Raw genomic sequence first — 19,316 nt, forward strand, 5'->3', positions numbered from 1 at the left:
AAGCCTGAGAGTTAAACTACACTTCATCTTAATGCCACAAACCTAAAAATGCTGTTTATTTCATTTTTTAATATTCAAAGCAAACTTCACCCATCCATCCATCTACGTCTCAATACTTTTATTTTTGAGTCATAATTTTGAAAAACACCCCCTAGCTTTTCTGGCCTTAAGTAAGGACAAATGATTCGTGTAGCATTTACTTTTTGGAATCCACCTGCCCTTAGCTCAGGCATGCAGGCTGAGAAAGCCCCTCCCCCTACTAAAGATTTCTGGGATGTATGATCTAATTTGCCTAGGCATGGGAACGAGGAAGTAACTGAAGAAATGTAAAAACAAAACAACGCTAATATGATATACTTTCCTATCCATTTACTAATGTTAGCACCAAAGGAATTAAAAAAAAAAGTAAATTTTGGTTAAGAGATTGAAGTTCCGCTTTAAAGAGAAGTAAACCCTCATAAAAAAAAAACTGTAAAGACAAAGGCATAATGAGCTAGTATGCATCGCATACTAGCTCATTATGAAATACTTCCCTTAAAACGAAGCCCCCGCAGTGTCGCCCGCTCAGCGACAGGACGGCCGACCTGTTGGGCCGTCCTGCTTCCTTGTTCGTGTCCTCCGGCCATCTGATTGGGGGAGGCTCGATTACATCACTCCCACTCATGCGCGGGAGCCGCCATTCACGGCATAGGGCTCTGAAGGAACGGCACGGGTGGCCGTTCCTTCAGAGCGCATGCGCCGATGATGCCATCGCCTGCATGCACTGTAAATATGTCCTAAAACGGTGCAAGTTTAGAAGATATTAATAGCACCTATAGGTAAGCCTTAATATAGGCTTACCTATAGGTAAAAGACTTTAAAGTGGGTTTACACCCACTTTAAGAGATCAACCACACTACAGAAGGGGGATCACATCATCCAAATGGCAGTTCATAGATGCAAGGGCCAGAAGTCAGCCCTGAAAGAAGCAAACCTGATTCTGGATGACAGACCACATTCCAAATCGCGCTTGAAAGTTGGCAAGTTGGCCCTTAATCACAAGTTCTTCCTAATGCTCTTTTAGAAATGAACACCAGATGTGGACATCATGGCCTCCAGATTAAACAAGTAACTGGACAGACTTGTGGCCAGGTCCAGGGATCCACAGTAAAAATTCTCCCTTGACTGCTCTGCACGATCGAGGAAGAATGGATAGATGATCCTAGTCAGTCCAAATTGGCTCAGGAGAACTTGGTACTTGGACCAGCCCCTTGGCCTCTTTCGAATAGACCAAACCACCTGTCACAGGGCCCTCTGTTCTACCCTGCTTCTTAGTCGCTGGCTTTAATGACATGATTGTTAAAACCAGGCTCTAATGGATAGAGGTATTACTGGCTCTGTTATTCCCACCTTGCTCAAGGCTACAAAAGAGCTACTTTGGCTCGTGCAAGACCAGGCACCTCAACTCCAAGATATAGGGAGGTTTTATTTTTATGTATAGTGGTCCTTACTGCATTTGAGTCACATCCTGGTTTACCTTTTCCATGCAAATTTTGCATACATTTAAATATATGCACATTTTATTGTGTGGTTTTATGTATTTTATATATTAAGTCATGTGGTTTAATTTAAAAATCATTTATACTATTTTATATGTGGTGTTTTAATCATGGGCTGAATATGTTCCAACATGTCAGACTATTGTGGCTTTGCCAGGCTCTCTGGAGGTGGGTGTTGCAGCGCCTAGAGACCTTGTCTATTTAATTAGGATTGCGTTTTCTGATGCCCTGATGAAAAAATGAAACGTGTAGGGCATGGCTTGGTAAGCGTTCTGCACGAGAATTTTTCATGCAACTGGAGCCATGAGCATGCTTTATCACCTGAGTTGAGAGGATTTCTTGATTCATCGAATGAGGGCTCTGGGAAGGAGTCTGATTTCATTTGATAGGGGGTTGGTGGAGGTGTCTGCTATTAAACAATCTGATCACTCTGAATTGAACTGTCTATGTGGACTGGATCATATAGTCAGGTCCATAAATATTGGGACATCTAAACAATTCTAATCTTTTTGGCTCTATACACCACCACAATTGATTTGTAATGAAACAAACAAGATGTGCTTTAACTGCAGACTTTCAGCTTTAATTTGAGGGTATTTACATCCAAATCAGGTGAACGGTGTAGGAATTACAACAGTTTGTATATGTGCCTCCCACTTTTTAAGGGACCGAAAGTAATGGGAGAATTGGCTGCTCAGCTGTTCCATGGCCAGGTGTGTGTTATTCCTTCATTATCCCATTTACGAGGAGCAGATAAAAGGTCAAGTTCAAGTGTGCTATTTGCATTTGGAATCTGTTGCTGTCAACTCTCAATATGAGATCCAAAGAGCTGTCACTATCAGTAAAGCAAGCCATCATTAGGCTGAAAAAAAACAAAACAAACCCATCGGAGAGATAGTAAAAAAATTAGGTGTGGAAAAATCAACTGTTTGGAACATCCTTAAAAAGAGAGAACGCACCGGTAAGCTCAGCAACACCAAAAGAATCGGAAGACCACTGAAAACATCTGTGGTGGATGACCGAAGAATTCTTTCCCTGGTGAAGAAAACACCCTTCACAACAGTTGGCCAGATCAAGAACACTCTCCAGGAGGTAGGTACATGTGTGTCAAAGTCAACAATCAAGAGAAGACTTCACCAGAGTGAATACAGAGGGTTCACCACAAGATGTAAACCATTAGTGAGCCTCAAAAACAGGAAGGCCACATAAGAGTTTGCCAAACAACATCTAAAAAAGCCTTCACAGTTCTGGAACAACATCCTATGGACAGATGAGACCAAGATCAACTTGTACCAGAAGAGAAGAGTGTGAAAAAGGAAAGGAACTGCTCATGATCCAAAGCATACCACCTCATCAGTGTAACATGGTGGTGGTAGTGTCATGGCGTGGGCATGTATGGCTGCCAATGGAACTGGTTCTCTTGTATATCATCCCAAGGAATTTGCTCTGAGTTCCCTGGATGTGGTTCGGGCGATCAGGGTTTACCTGTCGGCCATGGAATCCTTTTGGACGTCTGATTCCCTGTTTGTTTGTTCTTCCTGAGGGACCTCTACGTCCGCTGCAACCATTTCCAAATGGATCAGACAGAGGATTGTTTAGGCCTATTCACTGAAGTGTCAGGTGCCTCCTTTCCCTGTGAGGACACATTCTACTAGAGCTTTGAGTGCCTCGTGGGCTTTTCGGCATCGGGCTTCGGTTGCTCAGGTGTGTAAAGCGGCGACCTGGTCGTCTGTGCACACTCTTACAAAATTCTACAAGATTGATTTGATGGCCTCCTCGGATGCTTCCTTTGGCCGCAAGGTTTTGCAGGCTGCTGTTTGCTGAAGAGACATGGTCTTCTCTTCATGTGGTGAATTTTCGTTTTGGGGTTAGCTCCTGTTGGTTGAGCTCCTGTTGCCCTGTTGGCTATGTTTTTTTTTCTGGCCTTGATGGATCGTTACCGTTTTTGTTGGTTGCGTTCTTCCCACCCCTCATGTCTACACTGCTTTGGGCTATCCCATTTGTGAGGATTCGGAAACTATGAAGTGGCTGCGTCTGTCAGTGGACATAAGAGAAAATTAGAATTTTTGTAAGAACTTACCGTAAAATTATTTTCTGAGTCCTCTGACAGACGCAGCCCCTGTCCCTCTATTTGGGGGTTGGTTGTCTTTTTTTTTTTTTTTCTTCACTGCTTTCTACGAAACTGATTAGTAAGCACGATGTGTCTGGGGTAATGTCTGAAGGGACAGCCCCTATGGGTGTGTCTAGTGAAACGTTTTTCTAATAGTTTCACTGCCTAGTCTTACTCCTGTAGAGGGCGCATTACCCATTTTTGTGAGGAAACTATGAAGTGGCTGCTTCTTTCAGAGGATTCAGAGAAAATCATTTTACGGTAAGTTCTTACAAAAATTCTATTTTTCTCTTTTTTGTTTATTGATGGACGCAGCTCCTGGTATTCATAACCATTGAGTTATACTGCCCCCTACAGAAATAGGACACTAGGCAGAAAAAAATTCTGGCTACAGGGCAATCCCAGGGGGTATACTCAGTGGTGTGTTTAGGTTTTGTGCTGCCCTAGGCCTGACTAAACTTGTGCACCCCCTAATTTAAATATGACCCACACTTTTCCCGTAAAGGCCACACCCCTTCCTGTTTATGTCCAGTCATCTGTAAACCACAGACCACAGTCTATCAGTGCCCATCAGTGCAGCCTTATCAATGCCCATCAGTGAAGCCTCATTTACTGCCCATCAGTGCAGCATATCAGTGCGGCCTCATCAGTGAAGCCCCATCAGTGGCCACCAGTGAAGCCTATCAGTGCTGCCTTATCAGTGCAGCCCCATAAGTGCAGCTCATCAGCGCAACCTCATCAGTGCCCATTAGTACAGCCTTATTTCACTGGATTAGTAAAATTACTCCTTTTCTTTTAAGATTATCCTATGATTGTAATCAAAGGATTGTTTCACTTGTATAATGAATAGTAAGTCCATAGTACATGAAATAGTCAGTGGCAGCAAACACAAGTCCAAATATCTTATAAGATAGGAGTAATCTTACTAACCCAGTGACATAATTGCGATAGCGCATATGAGGTGAGCAGGTCCAAAATATTAATGAAATCATAATACAATTAAAAGTATTTATTGTATATGATGCAATTCAGTATGCTCGCTCAAGGACCTAGATGTTTAAAGAAATTAAATTATATTATTGACATGATGCCTGCCATACCTGGGGGAGGAGGAGGGTTGGCGGAACATTAGGCTGCAGTGTCACACATTAGCATTGGTGGCTGTCGGGCCAGTTGTATTAAGTGTGGTCGGCGGTCTGTCTGAATGTCCTCCTGACCAGCCGGTATTATCATACCGGCAGGTAGCAGTGTGACCGCTTTATGGGGGTGCCAGACTGATTTGCCTCCTGGGCCCTGCCCTCTGGCCCAATTCGCCCCATAAGACTGGCACTATACTAAAAGTGTAGCTCAAGCCAGCAGAGACCCTTTTCGTGCGAGAGAAGGCTGTTTTTTTTTTTTTTTCTTCGTGTGGGCGGTGCAATTTTTTTCTGCCCCCACTTCGAAGTCTGCCCTAGGCCTTGACCTTGTCACCTAGGCCAAGATATAGCACTGAGTACTCTCTCTCTCTCTCTCTCTCTCTCTCTCTCTCTCTCTCTCTCTCTCTCTCTCTCTCTCTCTCTCTCTCTCTCTCTCTCTCTCTCTCTCTCTCTCTCTCTCTCTCTCTCTCTCTCTCTCTCTCTCTCTCTCTCTCTCTCTCTCTCTCTCTCTCTCTTCTCTCTCTTCTCTCTCTTCTCTCTCTTCTCTCTCTTCTCTCTCTTCTCTCTCTTCTCTCTCTCTCTCTCTCTCTCTCTCTCTCTCTCTCTCTCTCTCTTCTCTCTCTTCTCTCTCTTCTCTCTCTCTCTCTCTCTCATAGTCACCCATTTTTTTTTTTTTCTGCCTAGTCAGGCGTAAGGACCTAGTTCCTTGCTGGGATCTTTTGGTCCTGGCAAAACATTTTAGATAGAAAATGTTTTCCTCCTGTAGTTTTCCTGAGATCTAAAATCAACTGCCGGACTGGGCAACGGGCTGGATAACGATCTAGTTGTCATCCCAGTCTGGCCAGCGATTGCGCGCAGACCTCGGCTCCGTGTTAGGTCGGCCACAATATAGCCCCAATGGACAGGGGCTGGCCTGCGAGTTAAAAGCCTTGCAAGGTCGCATATGACCAGGTCTCCCCCTGAGTCTCGGCGTTTCTCCTGGCGCACAGCCCCCCCCCCTCCATTTTGATAAAGAGGGGTTCTGTCTGGAGCCGTGCCCGCCTGGTGTGGTGAGTAGCTGTCCCCCACCCCGGAGGGTTTTAGGGTGGACTTGGGATGGTCAGACCCCCAGGTTCCCCTCCTTTCCGCAGGCATCCCCCTTGCCTAGTCCCCCATCCTGCCCCCCCCTCCAAATATGCTGGGGCTGTTCGGGTGGTCTGGACACTTTCCAGAGGTGGGGACAGGGCGCTGACTAGCAATGGGGGTGCGCTGCCAGTGACTGGATGTTCGACTGTGCGGGGGGGGGGGGGGGCTTGTACCTTGCAGGGGCTCCTGCCAGGGCCACCCGGCCTGCCTGAAAATGTCCTTGAGACCTGGTCTTCCAATCCTGGGTCCCTGTAGGCCGCGCGGGGCTGCTATTTTGTTGTAGCCTGTGTTCTATACACGGTGGCCATGTTTGTGTAGTCTGGTGGCCATTTGTGCTGTGGTTTGCCATTGAAAATAGCGGCGGCCATGACGATGGAGCCCTGTGGGCGGCGATTTCAGTGGTGGGAGCCCCCCCTCCCACCAGTGTGTGCAGATTATCCTGGTGGCTGCAGATGCTTGTCTCTGTGGGTGGGGAGTCTGGTGGGGTCCTCTTCCCCTCTGCTGAGGATCGCTTGGTGCTTTGTGCCTGGTGACCAGGTAGTGCTGCCAGTGTGGAGGGTGTTGTCCCTTAGCAGTGTTACACTTGGACTCATGGAGTCTTTGGAGCACATTTCCCCACCTGATCCCCTGTCTGAGGCTGCGGGGCCCTCTCGGTCCCAACTATCCATCCATGCACTGACGGCGGTCCTGGAGTCTTGTGTCCCGGGTGGAGGTGGCTTGCAGGCGACAGGCTAACAAAAGCGCCCCCCTCCCTCCTCATCAGATCCTGAATCTGATTTGGCCCCCACGGGCGTCGGTCACCCTGCTCTGTCTGCAACCACGCGCCTGGAATCCTCTGATAGGCTGATTCCTCCATGTCTGCTACCGCGCACGAAACATCGCTGGTGAAAGCACTGATTGTATCTGTGCGTGAGACCCTGCAGATGGAGGCGCAGGTACCCCTTGGGACTCGCAAGCCATCCAGAGCGGCAAAGGGGTTTCCTTTCTCTGCTTATTTTGACAGAATTGTCGCTAAAGAGTGGGGACGACCAAAGCATCCCTATGGGGTCCCGAAGTGCTTTATTAGGCATTACCCATATGAGGAGTCCCTTCTTAAGAAGTGGACTGTGACGCTGGTGGTGGACCCTCTTGTTTCCAGATTAAACAAGGCAACCCTTGATTCTGATTGAAGAGTCCCCAGCTGACTGTAAGGTGGAAGCTGTGGTCGGCCATATGTACACCCACTGGTTCGGCAATGAGGCCGGTATTCACCATTGCCCTAGTGTCGCAAACTCTGACCGAGTTGGCAAAGCTCTTACGCCCCCCTGCCTTTGCTGAGCTGGTGAACCAGCTGGTCCAGGGGCTGCAATTTATCTGATGCCTCTTTGTATGCGGCTCACCTCTGTTTTGGCGGTGGTCCTTCGGGGTGTCTTTTGGCTCAAGTGCTGGTCTGCAAGTCAGACTTCAAAAAAGGCTTAGATCGATCTTCCTTTCCAAGGTGATCGCCTGTTTGGAGCTACCCTGGATGACCTCATTAAAGGTCTCACGGGGTGGGCGGGGGGAGTACTTTTTCTTCCGCAGGCTACGAAGGGCAAGGAACCTCGTCTTAGACTGTCAGGGTCGACCGACAAGGGCTCAAAGCCTTTCAGGGCCTCTTCAGAAGGATCCAAATGAAACCTGGCCTGGCAAGCCAATATTGGGCTTCTCCAGACCCGTAGATAAGGCTCCTTCACCATGAAGGTGCGCCCTTGCCTGCAACGGGGGTGGGGGGACATCTTCGCTGGTTTCTGGACCCATGGACTTCCCTAGTGCAAGACAAGTGGGTCCACAAAGTCGTTGTCCCCCAGCAAGGTTTTTTCCTTGCAGCTTGCCCCTGTTTGGGGTGGTACAAGACCTGTTCCTTCAAGGGGTGATTGTCCTGGTTCCAACTTTGGAACGTTTTCAGGGTTTTTACTAAAACCTGTTCAGTCCCCAGGAAGGAAGGCAAAGTGCGTCCAACCCTGGAACTCAAGGCGCTAAACTGCTTTGTGCGGGTACAGAAGTTCACAATGGAGTCCATTCAAACGGTGGTGGCATCCCTGCATCAAAGGGATTTCCTTGCCTTGATCCAGATCAAGGATGCCTACCTTCACATTCCAATATGTGCCAGTCACCAGCATTTTCTCCGCTTTGCTGTGGGAGAGGAGCATTATCAGTTTGTGGCGTTACCCTTTGGTCTCGCCTCTGCTCCTCGGATCTTCACAAAAGTGTTAGCCCCGATGCTAGCCTTGCTACGCCAACGGGGGATCGCGGTACTGGGCTACTTGGACAATCACCTTCTGCGAGCGGAGTCTTCCTCTTCTGTTGGACAACCTGGAGATGACAATATGAACTCTGCGGGAGTTTGGCTGAATTCTGAATTTTCAGAAGTCTGCTCTGGCTCCGTCCACAAAGCTGGACTATTTGCGTCTGACTCTGGACAACACCTTAGCCATTGTGCTCCTTCCTCTGGACAAACTCTGGAAATTGCAGGCTGCATTTAACTACTGCTGTCCAGCAGTTGGTCATCCCTCCGGACTTGCATGCGGGTGCTGGGCCTGATGGTGTCTACCTTTTTGAGGCGGTTCCTTTTGCATAGTTCCATACCAGGTCCCTGAAATGGGAGATTCTGGCCAAATGGGACAAGACTCCGCAGTCTCTGGACAATTCAATCCAGCTAAGTTGGGGAACGAGGGAGTCCTTGATATGGTGGCTTTGTTCTCTGGCGCTTTGGCTGGGCAAATCCTTCCTCCCCTTGTTTTGGACAGTGGTCACCATGGATGCCAGCCTGTCTGGCTGTGGAGGTGACCTCAGCAAAAGGGATGTCCAGTTTGCATTCAGTCGGAAAATCCCATGGCCGTGGCTTATGTTAATCACCAAGGGGGCACAAAAACCTGTCCTGGCGGCTCGGGAGGTAGCCAGCATTCTAAGGTGGGCAGAACGGTTTGTTTTGGCCCTCTCCGACCTATACTTTCCCAGGGTGGAAAACTGGCAGGCAGATTACCTCAGTCGGCAGGTGTCGGACCAAGACTTCTACGCAGGCTCGAGGCAGACGGGATTCTGGTCATCTTAGTGGCCCCAGACTGGCCTCGCCGGGCTTGGTACGCCGATCTGGTGTGGCTGAACACAACACTGGGCCTGACTCTGCTTTAGCCAGAGAACTCCTTTCTCTGGACAAACTCCAAAAATTGCAGGCTGCAATTCAACTCCTGCTGTCCAACAGATGGTCGTCCCTCCTGACTTGCATGTGGGTGCTGGGCCTGATGGGGTCTACCTTCGAGGCTGTTCCGTTTGCACAGTTCCCTACGAGGTCCCTACAAAGGGAGATTCTGACAAAATGGGACAATACTCTCCAGTCTCTGGAAAATCCGATCCAGCCGGTTCAAGAAATGAGGGAGTTTTTGATATGGTGGCTTCGTTCCCTGGTGCTTCAGCTGACAAATTCTTCCTCCCCTTGTATTGGACAGTGGTCACCACAGATGCCAGCCTGTCCGGCTGGGGTGGCGTCCTCCGTACGCATTCTACTCGGAATCTGGACGCTGGAAAAATATCAATTGTCTTGGACCTCCGAGCAATCAGACTGTGTCTGGATCATTGGAAGGATCGTCTTCCGGGATGTCCAGTGCGCATTCAATCGGACAATGCCATGGCCATCATCAAGGGGGCACAAGAAGTGTCCTGGCCGCTTTTGCAGGTAGCCGGCATTCTAAGGTGTGCAGAACGGTCAGTTCAGCCCTCTCCGCCGTATGCATTCCTGGGGTGAAAAATTGGCAGGAGGATTATCTCAGTCAGCAGGCGTTGGGCCATGGGGAGTGGTCCCTTCATCCAGAGGTTTCTCATCGGCTATGTCTCTGGTTGGGCACCCCCCCCCCCCCCCCGAGGTAAATCTGTTGGCATTTGGGCTCAACAGAAAGGTGCAGAGGTTTGTGGCTTGGTCAAGGGATCCTCTGTGGGATGCCACAGACGCGCTGGTGGCTTGGTGGGGTCTGTATCAACTGGTTTACGCCTTCCCTACTCTCAAGCTCTGCCCAGACTTCTACGCAAGATCGAGGCAGAAGGAATTCCGGTCATCTAGTGGCTCCAGACTGGCCTCGCCGGGCTTGGTACACCGATCTGGTGCGGCTCGTCAACGACGTTCCTTCTCAGGGTGGATCTTCTGTCCCAAGGACCGATCTTCCATCCTGCTTTAGTCACTGGCTTTGACGGCTTGGCTGTTGAACGACAGGTGATGGATAGGGGTTTATCTGAGTCGGTGATTCCTACCCTGTTGAAATCTAGTAGTTCTACTTCTAGGAAGATCTACCATTGTACGTGGAAGATGTACGTTGCGTGGTGTGAATCTCTTGGGGTTCATCCTCGCTCCTTCTTGATGGCTCGAATCTTAACCTTCCTTAAAGCGGTTGTAAACCTAAAAAACAAAAAAAAAAAAAACAAACCCTGCAAGACAAAGGCATAGTGAGCTAGTATGCATCACATACTAGCTCATTATGAATTGCTTACCTCAGAACGAAGCCCCAACATGGACCCCCGGACACCGCTGTGGGAGCTGATGCGCCGCTCGCGTGAGCGGCTGCATACAGTGCAAATTAAGTGTACCAACAGGTAAGCCTTTTTATAGGCTTACCTGTAGTTAAAAGTGGAAAAAAACGGTATACTACCGCTGTAAACGGGGGGGGTTAAACAGAAATTGGCCTTGAGTACCATCAAGGGCCAGGTGTCGACTTTGGCAGTCTTTTTCCAACCACCTTTGGCCACACACTACATGGTGCGTACCTTCCTTCAGGGTGTTCGACATTTGGTTCCTCAAGTGGGGGCTCTGTAGGTGCCTTGGGATCTTAATTTGGTGCTTTCAACTATGCAGAAGTCTCATTTTGAAAATATTTGGGAGAGTCTCCTGCTTACATTGTTCCAGAAGGTGGCCTTTTTAGAGGCTATCACTTCTGCGTTCAGGGTGTCGCACTGGCGGCATTATCCTGTCGTTCACCTTACCTGGTGATTCACAGGGATAAAGTGGTTCTTTGCCCCTGTCTGTCGTTTCTTCCAAAGGTTTACTCGGACTTTCATTTGAATGAAGACATTGTGTTGCCTTCCCTGTGTCCCAGGCCTAAACATCCAGAGGAAATTGCCTTGCATGCCTTGGATGTGGTCCGGGCAATTAGGGTGTACCTGGGAGCTACAGAGTCTTTTTCAGGAAGTGAGACTCTCTATTTTTGCTCACAGATGGACCTCAAAGGGTTGTTTGCTTCATCTTTTGACCCTTTCCAGATGGATCAGACAGTGGTTCAGGCTTATTCCATCAGGGGTCAGATTCCTCCTTTCCCTGTCAAGACGCACTCTACTAGGGCTCTTTGTGCCTTCCGTCATCGGGCGTCGGTGACGCAGGTTTGCAAGGCGGCCACCTGGTCGTCGGTGCACACTTTTATAAAGTTTTATAAAGTGGATGTGTTGGCATCTGCGGATGCTTTCTTTGGACGCAAGGTTCTGCAGGCTGCTTTTTGAGGACCTGATCCTCTTTGATGGTGTATTTTTTTTTTTTTTTTTTTCAGGTGTGCTCCAGTTTTGGTTGAGCCCCTTTTGCCTGGTTGGCTAATGTTTAGCCTTGGGGAATTTTTTGGTTGTTCCCACCCCTCATGTTTAACACTGCTTTTGGGACGTCCCAATGGTTATGAATACCAGGAGCTGTGTCCGTCAATGAACGAAAGCGAAAATGGGATTTTTGACTTACTATAAAATCCATTTCTCTGATGTTCATTGACGGACACAGCACCCACCCCTCTGTGGAATTATTATTCTCCTGACACTGCTTGTTAAACGGAGTGACTATAGCAGAGAAAGGGAGTATACCCCTCTGGGACTGCCCTGGGTGTACCCAGAATTTTTTTTTTTTCTGCCTAGTATCCTACTCCAGTAGGGGACAGTATAACCCAATGTTTTTGAATACCAGGAGCTGTGTCTGTCAATGAACATCAGCAAAATGGATTTTATGGAGTGTCAAAAATCCCAATTGTTACTTTCTTTCAGGGAATGTGTTATGGTTTTTTGTCTTGACTTTACAACCACTTTTAACAAGTGTAGGGTGATCAATTCTAATATAAAACTAGATGTAAACTCAGATTATATTGTGGTTAACCTGTATTTACAGTTCTGCAACTTTCACATACCTATAGTGCTGGGATCAGCCACAATGTACTCTGCAACTTGGCAGATGGCACCCAGCAGTAAGCTTGAGCTTCATCACACAGGGACTGTCTAGTTGGATAATCTGTGTGATCATGACCACTTCTATGGCCAGAAAGCTCTAAAGGGGGACCCTTTTGGTCATTGCTTTGCAGTTTAGGCATAACTGTGCAATGTCTAGCCTGTCTTGAAACCTCAGTAAGTTTTATGATAGCGGCTATCTCACTGCAGACTCTTAATACTTCTCTGAAAAAGCTTACTGCCAGTGATAGTCTGAATAAAGCTCTGCATCAGATCTGTTACATTAGCAAAGTATTAGGCCAGAGAGGGAGCCACAGCGTCAGAAGAACAGTATGCAGCTGTTCACGGCTACATGAAAACAATCAGCAGGTTTCAGAAACAGATTGGATGTGACAGCAGTGAGACACTCAAGCAGCATGTGTTATGTAAAAATATTCCTAATAACGCAGACAAGCAGACATTTTATAGACCTTCATTGCCCCATACATGTGACTGCATAACAATTTTGTGCTTCAAAAGTTTGCAATTTACCATGTTTAGAAAGATGGATTAAGCCAACTGTGAAAGAGAAATGGAATGCTTATGTACACTAAATTGTAACCGCAGTGGATTTATTTAAAAGGTGTTTTATTTACAAATTGCATTTATTCTAAGAATACATAAATGGGTAAATCTGAATTCTGGAAAAAGGATACCGTAATAGCAAAGTAAAATGGTCCGAATATGTATACTAGGGCTGCTGAATATAATCGCCGAATTGATGCATCGCAATGCGACCCTTCGCGATTCTGCATCGATTCGGGGTGGTTGAATAATCGATTACCTAATGACGTCACTTCCGGGGGCGGGGACAGAAGTGACATGGCGGCGCTGGCCGGGCTTGTGGGATACGGAGCTCCTCCTCACGGCGCGGGAGAGTAGAGGAGGAGAGCGGAGCTTTCAGTGCTCTCTCTGGCCCCGGGATACACACGGCACGCCCACTTAGCACGCTGCTGCCCGACCGCCCGAAGTCGCGGCCTTCCCAGCTCGGTACACTTCTGGTAGCGGTGCGGTTCTCGGCAGACAGCCTGAGTTGACCGCAGGGGAGCGAGGAGGCCCTGCTTTCCACCTGTACCGTGCACTGCACTAGTCCGAGCTCCAAATTCCTGACATGAGGCGCATCACCCAGGACCTGTCCGAGCCCTACTCCATACACCTACCGCTACTTCATCCACAACTGTCTGCAGCTCTGCTTCCTGGTAAGTCGGGGCACTACAGGGCCCAGCATTCCTCCTTACCAGGGCCTGCTATAATACAACTAGGGGCACTACAGAGCCCAGCATTCCTCCTTACCAGGGCCTGTTATACTACAACTAGGGGGACTACTACAGACTCTGTAGTCCCCCTAGTTGTTGTATAACAGGCCCTGGTAAGGAGGAATGCTGGGCTCTGTAGTGCCCCTAGTTGTAGTACAGAGGGCCCTTGTAAGGAGGAATGCTGGGCTCTGTAGCCCCTCTAGTTGTAGTACAGTAGGCCCTGGTAAGGAGGAATGCTGGGCTCTGTACAGAGCCCAGCATTCCTCCTTACCAGAGCCTGTTATACTACAACTAGGGGGACTACAGAGCCCAGCATTCCTCCTTACCAGAGCCTGCTATACTACAACTAGGGGGACTACAGAGCTCATCATTCCTCCTTACCAGGGCCTACGGTACTACAACTAGCATCAGGTAACTCTTCTAACCTGATGTGGCCTGCTCTAAGGGGGATCTATGAGGGGACCTGCTCTACTAAAGGGGGATCTATGGGGGACCTGCTCTACTAAAGGGGGATCTCTGGGGATGCTGGCCTGCTCTAAAGGGGGTTCTATGGCGATCCTGCACTAAAGGGGATCTATTCCATAGATCCCCCTTTAGAGCAGGGTCCCCACAGATCCCCCTTTAGAGCTCAGTTCCCCTAGATCCCCTTTAGGACAGGCCCAGGCTCCCCATAGATCTCCTTTAGAGCAGGGTCCCCATATATCCCCCTTTAGAGAAGGGTCACCATAGATCCCCCCTTTAGAAAAGGGTCCCCATAGTAATCGTGATGCATCGCGTAATCGAATCGTATCGAATCGCGACCCTAATAATCGTAATCGAATCGTGAGGTAAGTGAAGATGCGCAGCCCTAATGTATACTAGGGCTGTGCATCTTCACTTACCTCACGATTAGATGCGATTACGATTATTAGGGTCGCGATTCGATACGATTCGATTCAGCGATGCATCACGATTACTGCCCAATGCCCATGCCCAGCCCACTGCCCAATGGTTTTCAAAACTTTATCAAAAAAAACAAACAATCAAGCAGTCACAAATAAAAGAATCCTTTTTATTTTCATTTGCTTCAAAGGACACTTTCCTGGACCCTGTCATGGCCTGCAAGCCCTGCATACTTTAGTGTACTTGCACTGCAAACATATAGGAAGATCTGAAAATGCAAACAGCATAGCAGAGACAGACACTAGTATTTTACTAGAAGTAACAGTAAAATTAGTAAAAAACTGTAGTAGTGCAGTTTACTGCTTCATAAAAGAAAATATTAATATAAGCCAGGCCTACCACCATTTAAAGTACAACTAAAGGCCAAACTTTTTGGATTTTGGATAAAGTTTGGCCTATAGTGGTACTTTAAGGCAAGCCAAGATAGAAGAAGCCAGCCAGCCAAGCTAATATTCTTGTGAAAATGGTCATCATAAATTCCCACAAAACATTATATATAAATCCTTTTATGTGAATATGCATTGCAATAAATTCTAGGTGTGCCATAACCATACTACCACGTATGTGACGGAGACGGATGACGTAAGTTGCCAAACTCTGTCAGTGTTTAAAAAAAAAATAAAAAATAAAAACTTGTAAACTAAGCCGCAACAAATCAACCAAGCAACATCTTTCATAAAATATGACTGTCTGTCAGACTCCCTTCCTTGCATGCACTGAGCCAAAACCCCCGGGGCCCCCCCTTACCCCACAGCTGCCTGTGACAGTGACACTGACAGAGACCCCCCTCCCCCCACAGCTGAGCTGACTGCAGCCTGACACACTGACAGAGACCTGGGTGGATGTCCCACACCTTCCCCAATCCCCCACAGCACTGACAAACACTGAGAGTGAGTGAGTCCCCCCCCCCCCCTTGCCCAGACCCCCACACTGACAGAGACCTGGAAGTCCCACACCTTCACCAATCCCCCACAGCACTGACAAACACTTGAGTGAGAGTGAGTCCCCCCTCCCCCTTGCCCAGACCCCCACACTGACAGAGACCTGGATGTCCCCCACACCTTCCCCAATCCCCCACAGCACTGACAAACACTGAGTGAGTCCCCCCCTTGCCCAGACCCCCATAGCTGACTGACACTGACAGAGACCCCCAGGCCCCCACTGACACTGACTGACCCCCCTGGCTGCCAGACTGCCACAGCAGAACAGTACCCCCGGACCCCGACCGACCGTCCCCTGTCCCAGGCCCCCCCCCCATTACAGACATCCCCCAGAGATACAGACGAGAGACCCCCATGAATGATTACACAATTATTTGTTCGGACATACCTGCTGTGTGACTGTGTGGGTTGTTGTGCACTGCATTGCAGAGGAGGACAGGTGCTGTGCTGCTCTCTGGGCTCTGTGGCTGGCGTCACTGGCAGTGGCGTGGCGGCTGGGCCTCCAGGGCCTGTTGGCTACAGTGAGGTGAGGCTGGCGGCGCTGGCTGGCTGCGATGGGGACGCACTTGGGGCTCCTCGCTCCTGTGTGTGGACTCACTGGACTGGCGGCTTCTGGCTTGGATGGCTGGCTGGCTTCTAGGCCGCAGGTGGGACGCCGATACATGCGGGGGATGTCTTGCTGCGCCTCGGCCCGGGTCAGAGGCGGAAGGGGAGGGGCGGAGCCTTTCTATTAACCCACCAATCAGCTGCCGATCCTGCGATCTTGTGATTTTTTTTTTTCCCTTGCGCGATAGGGCGTGGCCGCGGCTGATGACGTCATTTCGTATAATCGATTATGCCGGCAGCCCGCATGGATGCAGAATCGCGAAGGGTGGAATCGCGATGCATCGATCTTTCGATTATATTCCCCAGCCCTAATGTATACTGTGTGTGGATGGCTGTAGCATAGCATAAAAAAATCATCTTCTTGCAAGCCGGCTCCCAAACACAGCACTGGATTTCCAGAGAGACATGGCCATGGCAGTGAAGGGCTCCAGTTTCATCCCCACCCCATTCCTTCCTTCACAAAAAGCCTTTGTATATTTTTCACAAGTTACAAGGCACTTTGTAAATGGAGAAGGGATCATGTTGAATACCCTTCTCCCTTTTTGCTTTCCTCTCCCCTTTTTGCTTTCCTCCCCTTCCCTCTTCCATTAACAGCTTGTTGTGTGCGTTATGAGAAAAAAAAGTACAAGGCTGTTTTGTGACTAGGTGAGCGAGAAAAGGCAGAGATGCTACTGGGGGTATGATTTTTATACCATGTATAGTTGTAGCAACAACCCACACACAACAATATGCATATTTTGACTACTTTTTTTACAGTATCTAAAATGTTTATTTCCATTCCTAGAGTACAGCTTTGAATTGTTTTCTTAGCATTTGTTTGGAGCTCCCTTTTTTAAACTGTACCTTTTTTTTAAAAAAATTACAATATGGTTGGTAGATGATATCTGTGCATAAAAACAGTTGGAAGACTGTAAACATTTTTTAAAAATGTAGCTTTATAAAAAGACATTGGGTGTCTTATGTTATTTCAAAATAACGGTTTTGGGTAATGTATACCGGGTGTTCTAAAATATTTTTTTCTCTCTCTAGCAAACTGCCAACTTGGGTACGAGGATTTGTGCCGAAGATTTTCTACATCACTGAAAAGGCCTGGAACTATTATCCCTACACAGTCACAGGTATATATAATTATTATATGCACCTAAATCAAGGTTACGTTGAGCTATTTATAGTTTGAATCCCTGAACAAAACATTGGTTTGGCAAAGTTGTCTTCCATTTTGGACTTCAGCATAAAGTATAGCTCAAAGGTGTGTGCGCGCGTGTGCAGAGGGCTTAGAACACTTAGGTTATTATTGCTGTCTGTGCCACCGTTGGGGACATTTGCCTTCTCTATTTGTCCTGTAATCTTTGAAAGTAAAAGTAAATCACACATTTTGGGTTGTCCCCAGAAAACTAATAGAAGGGAAATCTTCCAATAGGGGCAGAAGTTCTAGTGATCTGGGGGGGCCCCAATGGGTTCCTGTAATTTGCAGGGATTTACTCTCACTTCCTGTTTTGGCAATAGGACAGGAAGGTAAATCTCTCAAATAGAGAAAAAAAAAACACAGGGTTAAACCCTCTCCAGTACCTCTATCCAAAATGAAAACAAAGTTTTGCCTATAGTTCTACTTTTAAGTTTAACTCTAGGCAAATTGAATATACATTTAACAGCATTTTACGCACATTGATAGTTTTTACCTGCCAAAGGATTTGAATTTCTGCCCATCCAGTTGTGAAATTTACAAGCAAGAAAAATAAAAGGAGGGTGAATATAGATCCCAGTCCTACCCAATCAACAATTAGAATATACAATCTCTGTCTGTCATCTTTGAAGTAGTTGAACATGTTCGGAAGGGTTTAAACCGCTTCAAATTGTTTAAATTAAGGGAATTTTTTTTTTAATGTATATATGTATGTGTGTGTGTGTGTGTGTATATATATGTATGTATGTGTGTGTGTGTATATATGTATATATGTGTATATGTATATATGTGTGTGTATGTATGTATATGTATATATATATATATATATATATATATATATATATATATATATATATATATATATATATATATATATATATATATATATATATATATATAAATTTTCTTTTGTTCACCTATATATGTGTGTGTGCGCTTTACATATATACCTTGTACATTCACATTAGTCCCAACCCTCAAAGAGCTTACAATCTAAGATCCCTAACTCCCATTTATGCATACACATAGTAGGCCCAATTTGGACAGGATCCAATTACCCTACCAGCATGTCAGAGGCGGGAGGATGTCACTTCCTATGACGACACGCGTAAGGCGACTCTGCACGAACGATCAGCACACTATGTATACCGCGGTTCTCTGATTTTTGCTATGCTCCTAAACTTTCGCAAGATTGTGAGTACATTTCCTTTATTTCAATAAACGTTTACTTGTAGAGTCTACACTATTGTCCTCCTCTGTTCTTTGAGGTTCTTTGGTGATATGTTGGAGATACTGTGAATAGTTCCTGTGGCATATCCTTTCTCTGGTTGAGCTGATTGGGAATTTTGCATCGCCTATATATGATCACCATCTGGTAAGCAGTGTGCTCATCAGGACTGGGTGTATATTCCATCTGATTTCACCATTGGTATTTGGGATCTTGCTTCTACTCGTCCTCATCCATATTATTGCATTGGACATTTTGGACTGCAAGTGGACGTTTTTTTAATCATTTTATTCATTTTTATTTTGGCGCTGCTATTATCTTTTTTTACACCCCTGAGCCATTTCCAGAGGGTATACCATCACTTTCTGCTATAAGACTTCAATTTTTTTTTGTAAGGAGTAAGGACCTGGCTCTCTGCTGGGATCTGTGGTCTTGGCATTGTTTCCTTTTTTTAAATAGAAATTTTCCTTTTTCTTTATTTTGTTCCTGTGTGAACTACAATCAACAGCCGGACTGGGATCCTTATGGCCTTCCCAGTCTGGCCTGCAAGCGCGACCCAACGATTAGGTTGGTCGCGACATAGCCCAACTGGACGGGGGCTGACTGGCGAGTGAAACACCTTACGAGGTCGCATAGCCCTGGTCATGACCGCAGTCGCGATCAGAGTCGCAGCCTACCTCAGGCCGCAGCACCCCCATTCCAAGATGGTGCGGTGGACTGCTGGGAGTAGCGCCCCCCTGGTGCCGTGGTATGGTGAGTAGTGCCCCCACCTTTCTTACAGAATTGCTGGGGTGGTCTGGGCCCTCCCTGGGGATGGTAGGTCCCCCTGCTGTGTCCTTCCTCCCCCTCATGTCTACCCCCTTCTCCAAAGCCGGGTTCCCCCTGCATAGGTGCCCTCACCTTCCCCCAGTCTCCCCCTCCCCTTAGCCCCTTTTGGGGGGCATGAGTGCATTTGGGTAGGGGGGCTTGTCTGGTGTTGGGCCAGAGAGTAGTGGGTGGGTGCCTCTGTCAGCCCCC

General features: G+C 47.5%; 1 protein-coding gene across 1 annotated transcript in view; it reads left to right on the forward strand.

Annotated features, from left to right (window-relative positions):
* The window catches only part of LOC309568665 (cytoplasmic phosphatidylinositol transfer protein 1-like), a 279,806-nt gene that overhangs the window by 131,882 nt on the left and 128,608 nt on the right, over window positions 1-19,316 (forward strand). The window contains exon 3 of the mRNA XM_082274403.1: window positions 16,918-17,006. Coding sequence (XP_082130529.1) covers window positions 16,918-17,006 — 89 coding nt within the window. The remainder of the gene's footprint in view (window positions 1-16,917; window positions 17,007-19,316) is intronic.

This window comes from Pelophylax lessonae (assembly GCF_965119305.1).
Source record: "Pelophylax lessonae genome assembly, chromosome: 12".
In the NCBI taxonomy this organism is placed as follows: Eukaryota; Metazoa; Chordata; class Amphibia; order Anura; family Ranidae; genus Pelophylax; species Pelophylax lessonae.